We start from the raw sequence: 20,952 nt of genomic DNA, 5'->3' as shown, positions 1-20,952 counted from the left end.
GTATACTAGGTTTGAGTTTCCTCTCTCTGTTGGCATTTTATAATTTTTGGCGGTTATGTAATATTCTATGACTGTGAAGGCAACCCAGATTTCTCTCTTTGCAGGACCATTAGGGTGCTCACTTGCTCACTCCTGTTAAAAGGAATGGTTGGTCATTCTCATACTTGGACTCCTGTCTTTAAGGACTGTCCCGGGTGTGTGTGTGTGTGTGTGTGTGTGTGTGTGTGTGTGTGTGCTAGGTCTTGAGCTCTGGTATTCATGCCTGCACATCTGCATGAGTGTTGCCCAGACAAACTGCCAACCTGGCACTCACCAGCAGTGTGTCCCAATGGTTTCTGCTTTGCTCCTTGCTAATGCTCAGAGCTGAAGCTGTGTTAGCCAGTTTGATGGTTGGAGGGTTCCATTGCACCCACGTGCGTTTTTCTTTGCTGTTGCTTGTCCATGAGAATAAGTAAGAAGGAGAAGGAGTAGGTCTGAAAGTCAGGCAACAAGTATTCTGGCTGTTGTTCAAAATGTTTGGGGGGAATTTTAAAAAAAGACCTAACGCTGCTCTTTGTTAAGGTTATGATACAAGAAGCTGACCAACCTCTTACAGGGTTCAGTTATCTCAAAGCCCTTCAGAGGTCATTCATTCATATTCATTCTCGCCCTCCCTCCCATCTCCCCCTCCCTCCTCTCTGCAAGTCAGGATGTAGCTCTCAGCTATTGCTCCCATTACAGTTTCGTGGCTATAATAGAAACTGGAGCTGTGATGGTTTGGATGAAAATACCTCCCCCATAGTCTCAGGCATTTGAATGCTCAGTCCTCGGTGGTGCCACTCGGGGACTCTCAGGAGACACAGACTCGTTGGAGAAGCTATGTCATTGCACACATGCTTTGAGAGTTTAAAGGCTTGCGCTATTTTGAGTTTGCTCTCTCTGCTTTGAGTTTGCTGTTAAAGGTGCAAGCTATTAGCTTGCTGTTCCGGTCACCAGGTCTACCTGTTGCCCCTGCTTCTCCACCTTGATGGTGATCAGCCATTGCCTCTCTGGAACTGTAAGCCCAAAATAAGCCTGTAAGTTGCGTTGGTCACGGTGTTTTATCACGACAATAGAAAAGTAACTCATTACAGGACCTCAAGGAGATTTTGGCCACTGGGGAACCTCCCTTCCTCTTGTGAACTGGCAAGCTGAGAGAGAAGTGAAGGCAACTGCTTGCTCCAAATGACAAATATAGCAAGCACTGCGCATGTGCCTCCAAATGACACATCTAGTAAGCACTGCGCATGCGCCTCCCTAGTGTTTGCTTCCTAATCCCAGGTCTTTTAACTAACCGCACATTTCTTCTTGTCGAAGAAAAGACGACTGTTAAATATGCATCCTTAAAGCTGCACATAGGACAGTGTAAAGTGTATTCACTGAGGTGAAAGAATAATGCTACGGTTGGAATGTGGAACATTTCCTTCTCCCAGACTCAGGGGTTTAGATACCTCCTAGCCCCTGAAGTTGAGGAAACTTTCAGGTGTGGGACCTATCAGGCATGGAGCCTATCTGGCTTGGGGCCTATCGGACATGGCAGCCTAGCTGGCAGACATAGAGTTACCAGGGCTAAGAGGGAGAGTTCTAGCTTGGCTCGGTTTCTAGGCTCCCTACTTCCTAGTCAGCTTCTAAGATGAGGGATCTGTATGAATCTCCCTTAGCCCTCAGTAGGCGTCTGCTCCTGGCCTACGCCATCATGGTAGGCTGTATTCCCTGAAGTGGGAGCCAAAACCCTCCCTCCATTAAGGTACCTCTGTCAGAAATGTGAGCACATTATTGAGAAAAGCTACTGCCGTTGACAGTATCCTTAGCGTCCTGCCCTCAGATGTCTACAGGTGACCTTTCTAATTAGAGCTCTGCCTTTCCTCTTTTCAAAAATAATCCCTATCCTGATTTTGTGTTATCTTAATGGTTTTTAACTGTTAATAATCTTTCCAACACACATCTTTCCCTCAGTAAGCATAGTTGGGTGGCTAGGGGAGTTCTAGCAGTGCAAGGGGAGGACACTGCCTGTAATCTCTCAGAGACCATGAGTTGAGGAAATTATTCCACTTTCAGCCACTTCATAGCTGGGTGGATGCTGCTGTGTGGATGCTGCTGTGTGGGTGCTGCTGTGTGGATGCTGCTGTGTGGGTGCTGCTGTGTGGGTGCTGCTGTGTGGATGCTGCTGTGTGGGTGCTGCTGTGTGGATGCTGCTGTGTGGGTGCTGCTGTGTGGATGCTGCTGTGTGGGTGCTGCTGTGTGGATGCTGCTGTGTGGATGATGCTATGTGGATGATGGCTGTGTGGATGCTGCTGTGTGGATGATGGCTGTGTGGATGCTGCTGTGTGGATGATGCTATGTGGATGATGGCTATGTGGGTGCTGCTGTGTGGGTGCTGCTGTGTGGATGCTGCTGTGTGGGTGCTGCTGTGTGGATGCTGCTGTGTGGATGATGCTATGTGGATGATGGCTGTGTGGATGCTGCTGTGTGGATGATGGCTGTGTGGATGCTGCTGTGTGGATGCTGCTGTGTGGATGATGGCTATGTGGATGATGGCTATGTGGGTGCTGCTGTGTGGGTGCTGCTGTGTGGATGATGGCTATGTGGGTGCTGCTGTGTGGGTGCTGCTGTGTGGGTGCTGCTGTGTGGATGATGCTATGTGGATGATGGCTGTGTGGATGCTGCTGTGTGGGTGCTGCTGTGTGGGTGCTGCTGTGTGGATGCTGCTGTGTGGATGCTGCTGTGTGGGTGCTGCTGTGTGGGTGCTGCTGTGTGGATGCTGCTGTGTGGGTGCTGCTGTGTGGATGCTGCTGTGTGGATGATGCTATGTGGATGATGGCTGTGTGGATGCTGCTGTGTGGATGATGCTATGTGGATGATGGCTATGTGGGTGCTGCTGTGTGGGTGCTGCTGTGTGGATGCTGCTGTGTGGATGATGCTGTGTGGGTGCTGCTGTGTGGGTGCTGCTGTGTGGGTGCTGCTGTGTGGGTGCTGCTGTGTGGATGCTGCTTTGTGGATGATGCTATGTGGATGATGGCTGTGTGGATGCTGCTGTGTAGATGATGGCTGTGTGGATGCTGCTGTGTGGGCGCTGCTGTGTGGATGATTGCTGTGGACCAGCCTCAGTGGGGCCCCCTCAATCCGTGGGAGAATTCGGGGTTCTGGACAGGTGGGCAAAGAGTTGGCCAGAAATGACAAACAAATACAGACATGTGGGAGTGTGTTGTATCTGAATGTAATTTGTCAAATCGAGCATCAAACTTTTTATACAGAAGAAATTAGGGAAGTTAGGTGACACATTGGCAAGGTACAATGAGGTTATGGGATGCTTAATGACTCTTACACAAAACAGAGGAAAACAAACACAAAGACTGGCAGGAACTGGGCAATAAAACAACTGAAACAAAGTCAGCCCTATCTAAGGTCAGCTATAGTCTTAGAAGCCAGGTGTGAGATCTTTACACTCCTAGGGCAAGGGCTTTCATGCCCAAGTCATGGCTTTAATTAGTGAGTTCCACTCTAGCGAACCTTCTCATGAATAATGCAATATTCTAGTTCCTCCTCAAATCACAGCCTAATCTACTTCCTAAACGATTGTAAATTCCTGTATATGTGAGTGGCTCGGCTTTTATTCTAAGTGATAGTGAGGGGGACTTTCTACTAATAAGTAATGTAGTCTACCATACATGACTATAATAAGAATTCTAAACTTACTTTGCTAAGCTTGCCCTAAGATTTCTAACTCTATGTAGTAGATAGTAATGCCTGATTTCTTTCACTATCTCTCTTACAATACTAGAGGCAATTCTGAATGTCACTGAATAGGCAACCTTCTTACTGAATTCCAAGCCCATGGTTGGCTCAAGGACTACCTAGGGCATTGGTGAAGGCCAGGAAGCAAAGTTCGATTTTGCTCAGGTATTTGGCAAGTCATTGCTTGGAGACTCCTATAATAAAATAATACTGAGGGAAAGCACACAGATCCATTCACCGACTAAAGCAAAGACATTGGAGCATTCATCATACAGAATGCCACGGTTCCAGGAGACTGGGTTTCCATGAACTTTTCGCCTCGGGACTACGTCTGGGTTTCTAGTCCTGTCACATGTGTCACTACTGGAGAGGATGTAGCAGATGCTGCTGTGTGGATGCTGCTGTGTGGATGCTGCTGTGTGGATGCTGCTGTGTGGATGCTGCTGTGTGGATGCTGCTGTGTGGATGCTGCTGTGTGGATGAAGTGAGACCAGTCAGCAGACATGGAATGATTCCCTCATATGGTTAGGGAGCTAAAAGCCATATGCTACTCTTAATGGTGGATTTTTAGGAAGAGGCCATTGTGGGGAGCCGCCCTCACATTCGCCATTACAAGATGGCGCTGACATCCTGTGTTCTAAGTAGTAAACAAATATTCTGCGCATGTGCCAGGGTAGTTTTCCACTCCATGTGCTCTGCCTTCCCTGAGACGACAACTCTGCCAATGGGCTGCAGCCAATCAGGGAGCGACACGTCCTAGGTGGAGGATAATTCTCCTTAAAAGGGACGGGGTTTTGCCATTCTCTCTCTTGCTCCTGAAGAAGTAAGCAATAAAGCTTTTGCCGCAGAAGATTCCGGTTGTCCTGAGCGTGTTCTTGCCGGTGGAACAAAAGCTCGGGATAGGCCATGTCTTGCTGCTGGAGAGTGCCTTACTTTTTAAGGAGTGACTGGGGGATGATGGAAACAGAGCCTAAGAGGGCTTTGAAGAAGGAACTGCTCCCACCAGGAGCTTCTCCTCCAGTCGAAACATTTCCTGTTTCAGAATGCTTATCAGTTCCATAAACTTTTCTATGCTTCACAGAAAATCCAGGGGAAAAAAACATGCTTGTTTCAAACAAACTTGGCCAAGAAACCTTTGCCAATATGTCTAGTCATGTGTACAAATATAGAGCGCCACTCCAAAGGGTAGGCACTGTGGTTGATGGGCTGCTATCTCTGACTCATGTCACCCAGAAGAGGTTCCATCAGAGAATCCACAGGTAACTCAAAATTATAGCCCTCACATGGTTTATTTCACCGTGTTCATTCCAGACTTGATGTGCATGTAGAGCAGCAGCATTTGGGAGGCTGAAGAAAGATGATGGTAAGTTCAAGGCTGGACAGGCTATTCTGAAAGAGCTTGTCTCAAAAAAAATAAAAATGGGGATGTTGTTTGGGGGGGGGGCATATAACAAAGAAAGCTGAGAGGAAGGTTTGAGGTTGTAGCTAAAGTGAAATCAAGGGCGAAGTGAAGAGCCGAAGATAGCTCCATTAGTTAACCAGGGCTGCAGAGAGTACAGAGATCACAGAGTGAGTGATGTAGTGTTGGACATGTGACTAGAGTAAGTGGATAGGAGCTAGCCTGTGCACAACCTCAGATCTGCTAGATGGTGCTACTGGACGTGAGAAAGAATGGTTAATCTTTCCTGTTTGTGAGCCCTGTGAGCTACAGAAAAAACGGTCTGACATGCTCACTGGTGCCAAGCGTCATGCACATCCCGGGGATAACCAACTGCTTTTTGATTAAAGTCTGTTTCTCAACAAGATGAAACCCATATTTGGCGTCAATACTGGGCCAAGAACCTATGGTTAGACAGGTTACTAGGGAGAAACTGCAACTATTATTCTGTTAAGTGGACATAGTATTAAATCAGCTCTTAATGATTTATTGTTACAGCCGTAGATTGTGGCATCTTTCAACCCCAATCAAAGAAGCTTCTATCTGCAGTGGATGCTGACTATCACGGAGACTTACAACTGGTAAAGGTGCAGAGAACAAAAGACTTGAGCATGCTTACCCCTAGGAGGGCATCCTGTACGCCTTCTCACCTCCTCCCAAGCCTCAGGGGTAATTGTGGACTGGGGTTAGGAAGGCTGTAAGAGCCAGAGGCAGAGGATGGTTACAAGAAATAGCAGTGCAGCTGAATATAGGACCTCACAGCCATTGTGGTAGCATGCAGAAGACCTGTCCAAGCCACACATCCAAGTAATTAACCATGTTTGGTTTTGATGTTTTTTTTTTTTTTCAAGAAGTCACAAAGCTTGAAGAGATGTGGGAAGAGTTGTGGGACGATCAAAGCACATTGTTCGAGAATTTCTAAGAACTACTAATAAACAATGAAATGAAAAGCCATATGCACATTTCGCAAGAGTGATCAACTCTGCATCTTAAAAGATGGCAGGCTGGAACGGAGGAAGCTGGAGAACATGCGGGGCTTGACTATGGGAACATTAGTCAGTGGGCTACTGGAATAGTCCGGGTATTGAGCCATGGATAAAGTTAAGACATCAAGGCAGTGTTGTTGGTAAGCTAAGGAAATTGTGTGAGATAGGTGTGAACAGTCTCCCAGGTTCCTGGCTTACATAACAGAATGAGTAAGAAATGAGCTGGGTTGTTGTTGTTGCTGTTGTTGTTTTAGATGTACTTCCATGTTAATCTAATATAATATAGGCTAATTTCTACATTTGACTTCTTGTCTTTAAATTAGATGCCCTATAGTGTTTGTTATGATTTTAATATGAAATGTCCCCGATGGTTCATGTGTTCAAGGCATATTCACCAATGCAGAGTACACAGGTCAGGTTTTAGAAAGTGATTAGGGCTTTGCCCTAACTGATGGATTAATCTGTTGACGAATTTATAATTCACTAGACTACTGTGGGTTACTGAAGAACACGGGTGACTGGAGGCAGGCCTTTGAAGGGTCTCGCTTATATTGAGCCTTGCCCTTCTCTTTGTGTCCTGTCTGTTGTGAGGTGAGAGCAGAGTCATCTGTCAAATGCCCCTGCTGATGTCACATTCTGCTCTACCACAGAGTCAATGTCTATCTGAGGCCTGTTGTCATAGTGATAAAAAGTGATGAATGTCCTTGTAGCCTTGTGACCTTAAAGGACCTGTGAGGCACACTGTCACAGGAAGGACAAGGAGGACCCTGCGAGGGCTGGGTTTCTGCTGCATTCATCCCTGTTTACAGAGCTGAGTGGGCACATGTGTGCACATGTATATACATGTGTGGATAGTAAAATTCCTGGAGGATCATCAGCTTTTCCATTACCTCTCCTACATCTCAGAACTCCTATAAGATACTGTCTGTCCAAAAATGTCATTTCCAAGATCAAAACGTATTAAAAATACATTCAAGTCCAGTTTTACTTCACAAATAAATATCTAACAAAATACATCTCTATGGCAAACCAAGGCAGGCACTTCTTATATGTGTTAACGTAGTGGGTAAGTATACAATTGAAGACATATCTAATCATGGTTTATAAATTACAAATGGTTTTCAATTTAAGTTCTTTCTTTTGATTTTAAAAACATGGCTACATTTGATATTAACTTCCTATAGCTATAGAAATGCTATGAAGTTGATACACATAACAAGGACAAAAGACTACAACAATCTCTTATAAAATCAGCCCCAGGGTGCATCATCTCTTTGACCCTCAGTAGGGGCTCTGAAATTTAAAAGCCACTGTCTTAGGCTTTTACTGCTGTGAACAGAAACCACGACCAAGGCAATTTGTATAAGGATGACATTTAATTGGGGCTGGCTTACAGGTTCAGAGGTTCAGTCTATTATCATCAAGGCAGGAGCATGGTGACATCCAGGTAGATGTGGGGCTGGAGGAGCTGAGAGTTCCACCTCTTGTTCCAAAGGCAGCTAGCAGAAGGCTGCCTTCCAGACAGCTAAGATGAGAGTATTAAAGCTCACACCCACAGTGACACACCTATTCCAACAAGGCTACACCTCCTAATAGTGCCACTCCCTGGGCCAAGCGTATTCAAACCACCACAGCCATACAGATGAGAAAGGAATGCACTCTTTCAGGAAAGTAAAATGACTTGTGATGCCCATGTCAACCGTCTGTCCTCATGCCTCTCCCCGTAGCTTCTCTTAGCATCCCTAGAGTTCTGTTTGTTCATCCCAGTGTGAGGATGGCCCAGGATAGCCAGGTACCTAGGATGAGCTATAGATAGGAAGCAAGAATATTTGCTTTTAAGATTTATTTTTATTTTATGTGAATTGGTGTTTTGCCTGAGTGTATTCAACTTGTACCATGTGTGTAGTGCCCATGAGGGTCAGAAGAGGGTGTTGCATCCTCTGGAACTGGAGTTACAGACCTGCCATGTGGGTGCTGGGAACTGAATCTTTGAAAGATTAACTAGTGTGCTCTTTGCCTCTGAGCCATTGTGGAAGTAGGAGTATTTAACCTGATTGCTTTTATTTCATTGGGTGTAGCAATTCACTCTTGTGTCTAGAGAAAAAAAATACAGAAGAGTTTAAGAGCTGTCTAGACAAGAGCTAAGGTTTTTGAAGATCATTGTAGAAACCATGTTTTACCAGGCTATCTTTTTATCTTTGCAACTCCTCTGTGCACATTCAAAAGGATTGTACATTCTGGTTTTCTCAACACTCTGGTCTTGAATCTGAGGGCAAACAGAGAAGCACACTTTCTAGTGAGGCAAACAGCTCCTAGAAGTGGAATTGTTTTAGCTTCTCAAGGTGTATCTGAGGACATTTTTCATAATATCGTAGTGACACGAAACCCTTCAGGATTACTTAAGTCTCTCACATGACTAAGCCAGGTTTATACATTCTTGAAACTGAGGAGTAGGGGATGCTTGGTAGTGGCTAATGAATTATTAAATCAAGAAATGAAATTTGCAGCTGCTGTGAGCGGGAGCCATGTCTTGTGTCTGATTAGAAGCTGTCGTTATAGTGGGAGCCACACCCTATGTCATATAAGGCAGTGTTTGTAACACAGCCTCATCCCTAACGACATAGAATGCTGGAGTTTCTTCTTGGCTCATAGTTTTTAAGAAAAAAAAAAAAAGAGTCCCATAGCATAAAACAATTAAGGGTGAGGAGGGGGGCTTATAAGTACATCCTTTTCCAGAGAGATTGAAAGTACAGAATTCCCCCATGAAGCCTCTAGATGAGGCAGTGATATTCTTAATCATATACATCCCCCCTCTCTCTTCCTCTCTCTTCCTCTCTCTTCCTCTCTCTCTCTCTCTCTCTCTCTCTCTCTCTCTCTCTCTCTCTCTCTCTCTCTCCTGGATAAAACAACTCAGCAGGCAGTTGCAGGCAGTCTGAGGACACCAGTCTGCGCCATTTTTATATGTTAACTAAAGTATTAACTTGTGTGGGAAAACTCTGCTAATAATATTGAAATTCGCCATGACTGATAGCCTCTGGACTTGGTGCAGTATGGGAGGCTCCCTGTATTTAGCAGGGCTTCTCTTTCTCTGACCTTGCCTGAGGAATTCTAAGCCCCCTGCAAACACCTCTACCTGAGGACCGCCAAGTAGCTGTAGTTTGGTTACAGGATCAAATTCCTTTCTCCTGATAAAATATGTTTGGCCCATACCTGGGGCTCCTGAAATGCTTTCCCATGCTAATGAGGTATTCCGGGTACCCCCAAGCCCCCAGCCAACGACCTTTGCCCATCCTGGATGTTCCTACCTCCAGCCCCCCACCCCCAAACTTTGTAAGCCTTGAATCACCCTAAGTCAAGTTGATCTGCCTCCAGATAGCTGGTCCCAGTGTGGTTACTAACTGTATTTAACAGAGCTCTGGACACTCCTCCCCCCACCATCTCTTCTCCCTCTGCCCTCGTGGTGGATCAGAGTCGGCTAATCATCCGTGAGAGCAGAGAGACTCTAGAGATTTATTATACATAAGTACACTGTAGCTAACATCAGAAGCACCAAAAGAGGGCATCAGATCTCATGACGGATGGTTGTGAGCCACCATGCGGCTGCTGGGATTTGAACTCAGGACTTTCGGAAAAGCAGTCAGTGCTCTTACCCGCTGAGCCATCTTGTGAATGTACCTTGGTACGTTCTCCTTAGCTACCAGCTGACCTCAGCTGCTCCTTGGGTGCTGTCCATCATCATTTTTTAGGCAGGAGGTCATTAGTTAGGCCAGGATGGTTGACCAGTAAACTACAACAATCCTCCTGTCTCCCACTCCCCAGCACTGCATCCCAAGCACACATGAACACACTGGGCTTTGAAAATGATTTATTTCATAAGTATTAGTATTTGCCCACATTTGTTTGCATACCATGTGTATACCTGGTGCCTGTAGAGGTTAGAGAGGGTTTTGGGGTTTCTGGGACTATAGTGACAGCTGATTGTAAGCTGCCATGTGGGTGCTGGGAACCAAACCTGGGTCCTCTGCAAGAGTTGCATAGTGTACTGGCTGGTTTTGTGTGTCAACTTGACACAGGCTGGAGTTATCACAGAGAAAGGAGCCTCCCTTGAGGGAATGCCTCCATGAGATCCAGCTGTAAGGCATTTTCTCAATTAGCAATCAAGGAGGGGAGGTCCCCTTGTGGGTGGTGCCTTCTCTGGGCTGGTAGTCCTGGGTTCTATAAGAGAGCAGGCTGAGCAAGCCAGGGGAAGCAAGCCAGTAAAGAACATCCCTTCGTGGCCTCTGCATCAGCTTCTGCTTTCTGACCTGCTTGAGTTCCAGTCCTGACTTCCTTTAGTGATGAACAGCAGTATGGAAGTGTAAGCCGAATAAACCCTTTCCTCCCCAACTTGCTTCTTGGTCATGATGTTTGTGCAGGAATAGAAACCCTGACTAAGACAAATAGAAATCGGGCTTAACCATTGAGCCATCTCACCAGGCCCTGGCCCTTTTTTTTTTTTTTTCTCATTTTTAACATCAGAACTCATGGCAAATCATGGGCATGAAGATGTCAATAAAGGCAGGCATTACTTTGTATCTTGGCTTTCATCTCTACTATGTGAGGAATTTGACAGAGCAGCTGGGTGAGGTCACACCAGCCTTGGCAACACCAGCTAATTTATTCAGCTGTGGAGCCGACATCTCAAAGAGCGGTGCTTGTCTAGACTAAAATAATTCAGAAACACAAATCCCCTCTTCTCAAAAACTGAAAATGAGAGTGCCTTATGACCCTCTGAAGCCATTGTAGGTTAACTGAATATTTATATAAATGTATTTTGCTATCATCCCCAACCCATCAAAGGTCTGTACACCATGAAGTGAATGTGTGAATCTCTAACCCTGAGTACAGGATCGTTCCATATTTCAGCCAGATGAGGCCCTTGTTTTGTTTTGTTTTTGGAGACAGGGTTTCTCTGTGTAGCCCTGGCTGTCCTGGAACTCACTCTGTAGACCATGCTGGCTTTGAACTCAGAAATTCACCTGCCTCTGTCTCCCAAGTGCTGGGACTAAGGGCAGATGCACACGTGAACCCTGGATACTAGACCACACAAAAGAGCAATCACTTCACATGGAAGACGAGAGCTTTTCAATGCATTTGCCAGTTTTATTTCGAGATGCGGTGACATCATTCACGACGGGCTGTGACACAGTTGACAGTGTAGTGGAGAATATATCTTTCTGGAGGCTATTTATAACTAAACACTAAATATTTTAATTACAGTGGAAATTCTGTACAATTTAAGGCTTGGCTCTGAACTAGATTGTAAATATGGACCAGATTTGTAAATAAAACACCTTATTTTGTTCAAGTAAAAGAAGAAAAAAAATCAATGAAAAGAATACAAGGAAAAAGGAAAAAAAAAAAAAACAGAAAGCAAAAGTAAGTAGAAAATTCCCTGGAGTGAATTTTCATAATATTGTTAACCAAAAAATACATATTTTTCCCCAAACAATGATTCATTTACATATTGAGAGTTTGCTTAGGTAATTTCGGGAATCTTTCTGGATTTGAATGGAGACCAGAGCAAGTGAGGAGGAAGAAATTACCTCAGTGTAAGCTAAAACCAGTGCTACGTTATAACAAAGGAGAGACATAAAGCAAGATTGTAAGCGTTAAATAGTTCTAGAGGGTCAGAGAGTGTTACTGCTTGTGGTTGAGGAGAACAAAACCAGATTAGACAAGGACAAGATTCAAGTGGTTTACTGAATAAGGTTGGTTATTGGCACATCTAATCTGGGGTAAATCTGACACACCGGACCTAGACGGCTGATAGCATTATAGGGTGGTTACCGTTTACTGTAAACAGAGAATTTGTCACCTATGAAACTGTAGTCCAGTTGAGACTTTAATAATAAACTATGAAAGGCATGAGCTGTCGATGGGTTACTTGAGATCACAGTTTACATTGTTGGTTATGAACGTGCAGGGAGAGTTGAAAAAGGAGACATTTTGGTGAAAATTAAAAGTTTTACTGTTTTTGTGATTTTCTTTTTTAATCGTTGCTTCATGCAGTATCGGTTTAGTGATGCTGATTTGGATTGCTTTATTCGGGGAAGATCTCTCTGCCAGGGTCTTTCATCCAATGGTCAAGGTCGGCTCTCCCGGATCAGAATTTTCCACGGACGGATAGAAGTCAGTTGGGTTAGAAGAGGGAATTCCATGTAGGCTCCGGTTTTCCTAACAGTTCACATGACTGGGTTCATGTGCAGGTTGAGTTATTCCTGTGGGAAGAGGAAAAAAAAATTCGTTACTTTCTCATTGGAAAACATCTGAGTGGTCACACACAAAAAAAGTACCTCGGAAGCTCGAGCGCTCATTCTGACAGGAAACCAACACACTGCGGCCGAAAATTGCATCACCCACGCCCACTGCAGGGTGTGTGTGGGGTGAAACAATCTTCCTCCCATTCCCTTTCAAGAATCGTATTAATTTAAGTCTGTGTGGGTTTAGCATTTATTTTCTTGGTTTTAAAGAGATACTATTCAATAATCGAAATGTTAAACCCGAGAGATGACTCTGGACAAATCCTTTTCAATGATCACTCTGGAAGTAAGGAGCAAGCTGCTACAGCGGCACTTGCAGCATTCACGGCCCACCCAAGGATGCTCACAGCCACCTGAGTCCTTGCATGGCAGGTGGGTACACAGGGCAAAGCTGTGCACACAGAGGGTAGACTTTGCTCATGATGCCGACCACACAGATTGGCAAGGCATGCACTTTCAGGAAGGAAACAGGACCACAAGGTCTGCAGTTTTGCCTCCCCCCTCCCCCCACCGCCCCGGCGCAGTATAGGAGATATAAGACATTCAAAAAAGGAAGTTAGTGCTCAGTTCCGAACCAAACCAAACAATCTGAAGCACAGACGTTTATCTTGGAAGGGTGAGTGCGCTTCCAAGGGACGATGCTGTGTTATCGAAAGCAAGGAAAGGGGTACGGCTAATTCCTCTACCGCTACGAGTTGAAACACACATTCAGCTTGTCCTAAGAATATTAGGCCACGTGGCGAGTCGAGTCAAATCTGACATTTCAAATTTGGGTAATGAGAAGGTGGCAAAGTCCAGGTGGAGGCAGCAGCAGCAGCAGCGAGGTCGTGCAAGCAAGGAGCCTTCTCTCCCTCTTCCTCTCACTGGCGTGGGCGCTAAAGCAACCCTGAAGAATAGAACCTCTTTGTGGGAGGCAACCCAGGAGAACCCACAAACCAGTTCTCCATCTTCTTGCTAGCCAGCCCCACATGTGCCAGTGAGGGAACGGAGGAGAGGGCGGATCAGGCAAAGGATGGGAGGGAAGTGCCCCATGCTACATGCCACAGAGGCAAAGCCTGGAGGATCCGTTCCACCTCTTACCTGTGGTCAATCCTCTCCGTCCTCTGGTGTGATTTCTGTCTCTTTATGGACTACTACTTTGGTCACTGACATGTCTGGGTGCTGCTCTTTGGCCTCTTTAATTGCCTGAGCCAGCGCCTATCCCCGGGAAATCACAGAAGGGCGAAAACAAAAAGGAGGTGGGACATGCATGAGCAGTAGCAAGATGTAGACTTACGAGCTAAATCTACCCCCACAGTTAACACCGAGGCACAACGATTATGGGAGGATTCAAAGGCATATGCTGAAAGTTAACTCGGAAACGTATTGCAGAATACGTGCTGGACCAGGAAGATTAGCACTGGGAACCGAAAGGCCAGCGCGGTCACATTTACTCCTCGGACAGAGTGGTTACCATCCTCACGCATACTACCTGGTCATGGTCAATGTCAGCGTCCCCTGTGATGACTATTCGCTTCTCAATCCTCGTCTCCGAAATGCCTCCTTTCACAGTCTAAAGGAAAGAGAAGAGCTTGGTTGAGTTCTCAGCTGGGGCGGTGGCGGACATGGTGGTGGTGAGAAGCCTAGCTGTTTGTCATTCAATCTTAACAGAACTAAAATAGCAGTCCATCCCAGACGTTTAGCACGTTAACTTCACAAGTGAAGGTATGGTTGAGCTCCTTGGGTTCGGTAGATCCCAAGGTTTCTATGAGATCCACTCTATGCCCACCACTGCACTGAGCATCAAGGACACCAGAAGGAACCCTCAACAGAAACTAGCATAGCAGGTGACAGGCGCATGCTAAATACACGTTTTGAAGTTCACTTTTAATAAAGCTATCTTGGCATCTGAGAGGCAACTAATGAATTCCTTATGCAGCCCAGTCTGTCCACGGCTCTGATGAGCGATGACTTTCACCACCTGTCAGGAAATCCCGCGGATTGTCTCCCCCACTTACTTTGGTGATGTGTGTGGTGGTGGTAGTACTAGTGGTTTCAGACGTGATCGTCTGGGCACTCATTAGCACACCTGGCTCCAGATCTGCCCCAGGATCGACCTAAGCAGGGACAGGAACACACAAAGCACATGGGCACGGTTACATTTCCTCTCCATAGGACTGGTCCATTCTTTAATGTACTGCAGTGAGTGAACACAGCCCTCCCATCTAGGACTCCATCAACACAGATGGGAAATACTCAATATCCATTTGTAAGTAGATTAACGTGTCCAGATATCTGACAAAGAGTAGAGTGTAATAACCACCAGCTTAGCATTTATATTGTGCAAGGTTGTGCAAGCCATCTATGAGATTATTGAAACTGTGCCGAGGATGGTCAAAGGTTAAAAGGAAATGTTATATTACTCTAGGTAAGGGATTGTAGCACCCACCGGTAGAGCACACTTCTGTGAAGGAAGACTCGCTCTCTACCGTCCTTGAACAGTTCAGTTTGCGAGGAGCGAACTCTAGGCAAAGCTCCAGGCAACGAGGGTTAACAAACTGAGACTTAATAAATGTGAGCTGTGTGTAAGTGTGTATGTGTGTGTGTGTGAGTGTGTGTGTGTGTGAGCCCTCTTTCGCATCCATAGCTGTACACTCAGGTCAGTTGTATTGCACTGTTCTTTAAGATGTGGTGTGGATGCAGGATCCTCCAACCACTCCTACAGATACTGGGTCACGCGTTCCGCTTGAATGCACCAAGCCGTGAAGTGCGCCAGGCTCTCACAGACCATCTTACCTGAGATGACTCGTACGTGATGGTTTTCGTTTCCGTGTGGACTACGGGCACCTCCTTGGTAGAGATCTCTAGCTTTGCTCCTCCTGGAGAAATACTGCCCACACTCGTGCTTTCTACCCTCACGGTGGATGACTGCATCAGTGGGAAGCAAGAGGAGGAGGGGTTATGGAGCTGTGCTCACACCATCTCAGTTTCTTGCTCTTCTTGGTCCTTTTGTTCTTGACAAAGGTGTCCTTACTAAGTGAGGGGGTGAGATGGGGGGGATCGGGGCACACAATAAAGGCCTCTTCGAATTACAGAGTTGTTAATGTAGATTGCTCAAGGCCATGGAAACGTGTGAAAGGAAATTAAAGACTAACCTCTTCCTTCTGCCCAATCTCATATATAAACGCTAACATCCTTAAACCTCTATGTAAGTTAAATTAGCAACCAAGGACGACGAGGCAAGTATTATAGCATCAGTTGCCACCCACCAATGTTTGGAGAATCTCAGTAAAAGGGTAAATAATAAAGCTCTCTGAGCTGGAGGAGAGCTTTCTGGTCCTCCTGGAAAAGTCAGTAATAGATCAGAAATGAATGTCAGGTCTTCCTTTTAAAATCTATTATTATAAGTGTATATATGTATATTTGTCTGTATATGTATGTATGTGTGCGTGTGTATGCATGTATGTGCATGTATACGTGTGATGTGTGTGTGTGTAGAGGTCAGAGGACAACTCTCAGAAAGTGGTTCTTTCCTTGCGCTGTGAGTCCCAGGGACCAGGGACTACCTGGAGTCCTCAGGCTCGTGTGACAAGCTCTGTTAGCCACTGAGCCATCTTTGTGGCCCTTAAAATTTCCAGTGTGTCATCATTGGTCTCCCATGTTTTTCTCTTCAGTTATAATTTCAATGACAGAAACCACATCCTGGGATTGCGCATCAGTGCTTACTACCTTCTATGTGACCCCAAATCTGGAAACAAGCATGGAGTCCCTGAACTGCCACGCAAAAGGGGAAGATCAGAGAGGAAAACCAAAAGGCCCGTGCACGCAAAGAGACACAGAATTAAATCCAGCTCCACGTTTAACTCCGCCCTGAATCTCAGGGCATCCCAGGAGGGGAGGAACTACCACTTACCTCAAAATGAGATTTTTGTTCCAAACCCTCAGAAGTGCGGATGGTCGACGCCTGCTCCTCCTCATGGGAGACAGTGGCTGGCTGTTCCTGCTCGGGAGCAGACTGGTCAACCTCCTCGCCTCTCTGTTCCTTGGCTGCTTCTGTCACAGAAGAGCCCTCCTTCCCTTTCCCAGTGTGGCGGCGATCTGTGGGTGTGGATTCTGCAGCATCAACTTCATCCCTGGCTGTGTGCGAGGCATCCCCGCTGGCGTGCACACTCATCACATGCCTCTCCTCTACCAGTATCGTTTCCTGCAACACCTTCTCCGTGCTGAGGGGCTGAGGGTGTGGCGTGGATTCCACCTCTGCTTCTACAGGCTCAGTCTTTGTTTCCAGTTTCTGTAAGGGAAGAGTACAGGCTCTGGGTGATCTTTCATAAAATAAAACAAACAAAACCCCCAAAGCTGTCGCACTAGGATGTCCGCAGCCAGCATCAAGAGCTCATATGCCCAAACACCGATGGAAATAAAAACTAACTTTCCTTTCTCCCACCAGCTTTGAGGTGTGCCTGTCTGACACACACACATTGGGTCCTGCATAGCTTCCTTTTGGACAAATGGTAGTAAAATACACAAGTAGAAAAAGAGAGGAAGCTTTGCAGGGTACTCAGACCCAACAGATGAAGACAAAATGTTTCTAAAAGTAGAATGCTCATCTTGAAGTGGAGTGGATGGCACATGATCAACGCATGGAGCAGCCAAAGGACAACCACCGAGGACACCTTTGAGATGCAGGAAGACAAGCCTACTTGCATGCAACACACACACACACACACACACACACACACACACACACACAACCTGCCGCAAACTCACAAAGCAAAGCAAATGGCTACATTCAGAAACACCAAGGATGGGAGCCAACGGCCACCTGCACCCAGCTCTGGGTAGTAGACGAAACCCCTCCTATGAACTCTGTGGGTTTCCGCGCAGACTCTAACAGACTGAGGATCTCCGAGCCATCCATCAGCTTCTCCCCAGAAGACTGTTTGGTCTGAGTGAACAAAGAGAGGAGAGTCAAGCACGAGAGAGACAGCTCAGACACAGCATTCATTCGCAGCTTGTTAGACAAAACTGGAGGCAGAGGAAAGGGAGCAGGAAGGAAGGAATCCAGGAGCAGCGCTTGGAAACAGAAAAGAAAAAGGGCGGGGGGGGGGGGGCATAATAATGTAGCGAACTAGGCAACCAGGAGCCCTCGGGTGCTAAAGCAGAGAGTTATTAGGGTTAGGGTGGCGCCGATCTAAGCAGGTCATTTCCCCTCATCATTGCAAGCCACAGAAGCGCGTCATCACACCTTGGGAATGTGCAGCTGGAAATAAAATGGGAGAGTGTTTTAATGCTGACTTTGGACTGCAATATTGATTTAATCATGGAAAAACCCAAACCAAACCAAACCAACAAAAAAAAAAAAAAAAAAAAAAAAAAAAAAAAAAAAAAAAAAAAAAAACCCAAACAAAATAAAAGCTGGGCCGGGCTTGCGGCTCTTAATAAAAAGCCAAGGGCAAGAAAAACGGAAAAGGTTCAGGGTGGAAAGGCGCCGCTTCAAAAACTGTCATGCTGGACTCTTAAGCGGTGACCGAATGAGAGCCACTGGTTACCACCACTTGGGATGCCGATGATTCGGTGACGTAGTGAGCAGTAGCGACCGTAAAAGCCGGCTCGTGGGAGTACCGCCACTCAGACAGGCTCTTCCTGCGTGGGCCAAAGGGCCCCACCTTGAGGACCTTGCACTCCGGCTCCTGCTGGGTTTTGCTGAACTGGGGATGGGCAGGTGCATAATCTCCCAGCTTTGGAGCCTTCTGGGTGTCATCTTCCTCAGGGCTTTGCCGACGAGATTCAGCTTCCTTGATGGGCGCTAGGGACTCTGACAGTCTCCGCTTTGGGGTCTGGACCTCGGGAGCTCTTCTGGATTTCTCATCCGTCAGGGCTTCCAGGACCTCGTATTCCACCAGCAGGGGACCCACCCTCACGGCCTCTGAGGCGCCTCTCTCCATCTTCTGTAGGCCTTCCAGCGTGGAGAGCTGCGGTCCTTTCTCCCCGTCTTTAGCTTTCCCGGTCATGGTGACGATTCTTCCAGAGACAGTGTCGTAGGATTTCCCTAGCGTGTATATCTTCTGCTTGTTCTCTTCTTTCAGCTGCATTTCTCTGGTCAAGTCGTCGAAGCCATGCATGTCCATCATACCAGACTTGAGCAAGTCGGCTGGGATCTCACCAGTTTTACTGCTCACGGTCACCACCTTGTAAGTCACAATCTTTTTCGAATCACCATCAACTACCTCAGTGGGTATTTTGTCTACAATAACCCAATCCTCTGTGCCCTATATTCGAAATATAAAAGCTAAATTAGAAAAGCCCATGGTACCTGGTTTCTAAAATAAGAATTCTTTACAAAAAAAAAAAAAATCAGGGCATAAACTAAACTCAGGCATGGGATAGGATGGAAGCCAAGGGCCGCTGCTGTCATCTAAGGATTGTGGCCACAGTCTTCGCTCATCTAAAAATGTACTAATTTCAACCAGGATATGTTCTGTGGGGCAGCACTTCAAGTTCCTTTAAATAGGAACATATTTTGCCAATGGATTTTATAAGAAACCTATCTACCCCATGTTTGGCATCTGGTTGCTTTTTAGTCTTGAGGCTGGATGGCATCACTGAGCTGTCTAGCCTTACATGCATACATATGCACAAAAGACACGTTTCCTTGCTTGCTGCTGTTCTACGGTGCTCCCCAGACTGGCACTTTCACAAGGAAGTTGCTGGTGTTCTCCAAGTTTCTGTAAACACCACTGTCCACATGTGCAAACCCTTATCTAGGGATAGCATCTCATGAGTAGCCGCGGCATCGATGCACATTGAATGCACCTGTATTCAAGGTGGCGGAGTGGAATTTCCCCAGATGTGAGACTACTGACCAGATCCTTCTATAGATAAGACTTAGTGGCTTGCAGAGTGCTCCAATCTTAATTATAACTATGGTTCCATGTCTCAGTAATTTTTCTCCAACTTTCTTTAGCATTAGTTCCAACTAGGGAGAAGAAAGGCAAGAAACCCTGACCTACAGGTAAAGCTGACAGGGTAATAAGATGGACTAACAGCTAGGCAGCCCGCCAGGTTAAAGAAGGAAGAGCAACCACCTTAGCACAGCTGAGCCTTGTGTTTTAGGCCTTAAACTCAGGTGCTTTCTTTTGTACTGACTGTAGCCTGAGAAATTGAATCTAGATACGTGCTTCTGCTAAGCAAAAATAATTATAGGTTTATCTACATGCTGGCGTTGGGAGTGAATGGCGAAAGGAAATGAATGGGGAAAAAAATAACCTCTAGGGTTGATGGGACAGTTTTCTGGAAAATTATCTGATGAGTAGTAGCGACAGAATCAGCGGAGACTCCCTCCTGTGTTTTCTCAGTCACACTTGGCTAGTAAGAAAACCAATATAAGGTCAGAGTGTTCAGAATCAGTCAAGGCCATTTATGGCAGTAGCAGTGTACAGATGCAAACAGCCAGACAGCGCGGAGGTTAAGATTATCACAAGCAGAACTGAAGCTTCAATGGTAACTTTTATCAGGTAGAAGTCATGGGCAGTACGTAAACGACCACTAACATAAACTCCCTTCCCCAAAGTCCAAGCAAATTAACATACCCGAGTTAGTTTCAAACAAGGAAAACTAAAGATGTAAAAAAACAAAAACAAAACAAAACAAAAAAACCGAGGCACCTCGATAATGCTGGAGAGTGATACTTTATGCAAATACCACATGTTTTTTGCCTTTTACCTGAGACTCAAGGAATGGCGAGCTTCCTTGCTGTAAAAATACAACTTTCTCAGAAATCTCTCTCTCTTCTTTGGTCTGTTTGAATAAATGGGATTGGGTTGAGGAAGGGAAAGTAGACATGTTCCAAAAGGATAAGTTAGGAAGCCATGCATGCTGTATCTCACACACATTCATATCATTCATGTCCTCCTTGAAGAATTACAAGTTTGAAAAAATGACCGAGAACCATTTCAAGTTTCAATAATCCTATCCAGAGGGCAATGCTATTTTCTGAAATGGATGCTCACACAACTCCAACATTTTTATATTTCTGCAGACACAGAACACACAAAAGTGATGGGAAGGGTTTCTTGGCATTTCTAAGGGTCTCTCTCATGGCCCTCACAGCACTGAAAGGAAATGTGAAGAGAATATTTCTAAGAGTATGTTAGGGAAAAATGCTTTCTTCTGCTTCTCATCAGTAGCAACCATATCCTTTCTTCCTCACCCACATGTTGCTTGGTAGTGAAGAAAATGCCCACACGGTTAGCCACTTGTCCTGGGTAGCTTTAACTGTCAACTTGATAAAACTGGAGTCATGTGAGAAGGAAAAACTGGCAGCTGGTAAATTTCTCCTGAGATCAGACTGGCTTGCAGGCATGTCTGTGGGGGACTGTCTTGATTGTTAATTGTGTGGATGGTGTCATGCCCTGGGCAGATGGTTCTGGGATGCATAAGAAAGATGGCTAAGCATGAGACTGTGGGTGAACCATCACGAAGCTTCCTCTATGGT

General features: G+C 45.9%; 1 protein-coding gene across 50 annotated transcripts in view; it reads right to left on the bottom strand.

Annotated features, from left to right (window-relative positions):
* Window positions 1–11,296: 11,296 nt before the first annotated feature.
* The window catches only part of Epb41l3 (erythrocyte membrane protein band 4.1 like 3), a 214,345-nt gene continuing 204,689 nt past the window's right edge, over window positions 11,297–20,952 (bottom strand). For 11 of the 50 annotated variants that reach the window (XM_006523618.4, XM_030249474.1, XM_006523611.4 and 8 more), the window contains exons 18-27: window positions 20,181–20,255; window positions 19,725–19,823; window positions 18,008–18,727; window positions 17,281–17,403; window positions 16,372–16,749; window positions 15,255–15,386; window positions 14,477–14,575; window positions 13,951–14,031; window positions 13,560–13,676; window positions 11,297–12,437 (exon numbers count right to left, since the gene is read on the bottom strand). In XM_006523618.4, the coding sequence (XP_006523681.1) occupies window positions 13,566–13,676; window positions 13,951–14,031; window positions 14,477–14,575; window positions 15,255–15,386; window positions 16,372–16,749; window positions 17,281–17,403; window positions 18,008–18,727; window positions 19,725–19,823; window positions 20,181–20,255 (1,818 nt within the window). In that variant the 3' untranslated portion in view covers window positions 11,297–12,437; window positions 13,560–13,565. The remainder of the gene's footprint in view (window positions 12,438–13,559; window positions 13,677–13,950; window positions 14,032–14,476; window positions 14,576–15,254; window positions 15,387–16,371; window positions 16,750–17,280; window positions 17,404–18,007; window positions 18,728–19,724; window positions 19,824–20,180; window positions 20,256–20,952) is intronic. The other 39 variants (XM_030249482.1, XM_017317239.2, XM_030249485.1 and 36 more) reach the window with 7 other exon arrangements.

This window comes from Mus musculus, chromosome 17 (assembly GCF_000001635.26).
Source record: "Mus musculus strain C57BL/6J chromosome 17, GRCm38.p6 C57BL/6J".
Lineage (NCBI taxonomy): Eukaryota > Metazoa > Chordata > Mammalia > Rodentia > Muridae > Mus > Mus musculus.
The sequence above is the reverse complement of the archived record's forward strand: the minus strand, read 5'-3'. Positions and strand labels throughout refer to the sequence as shown.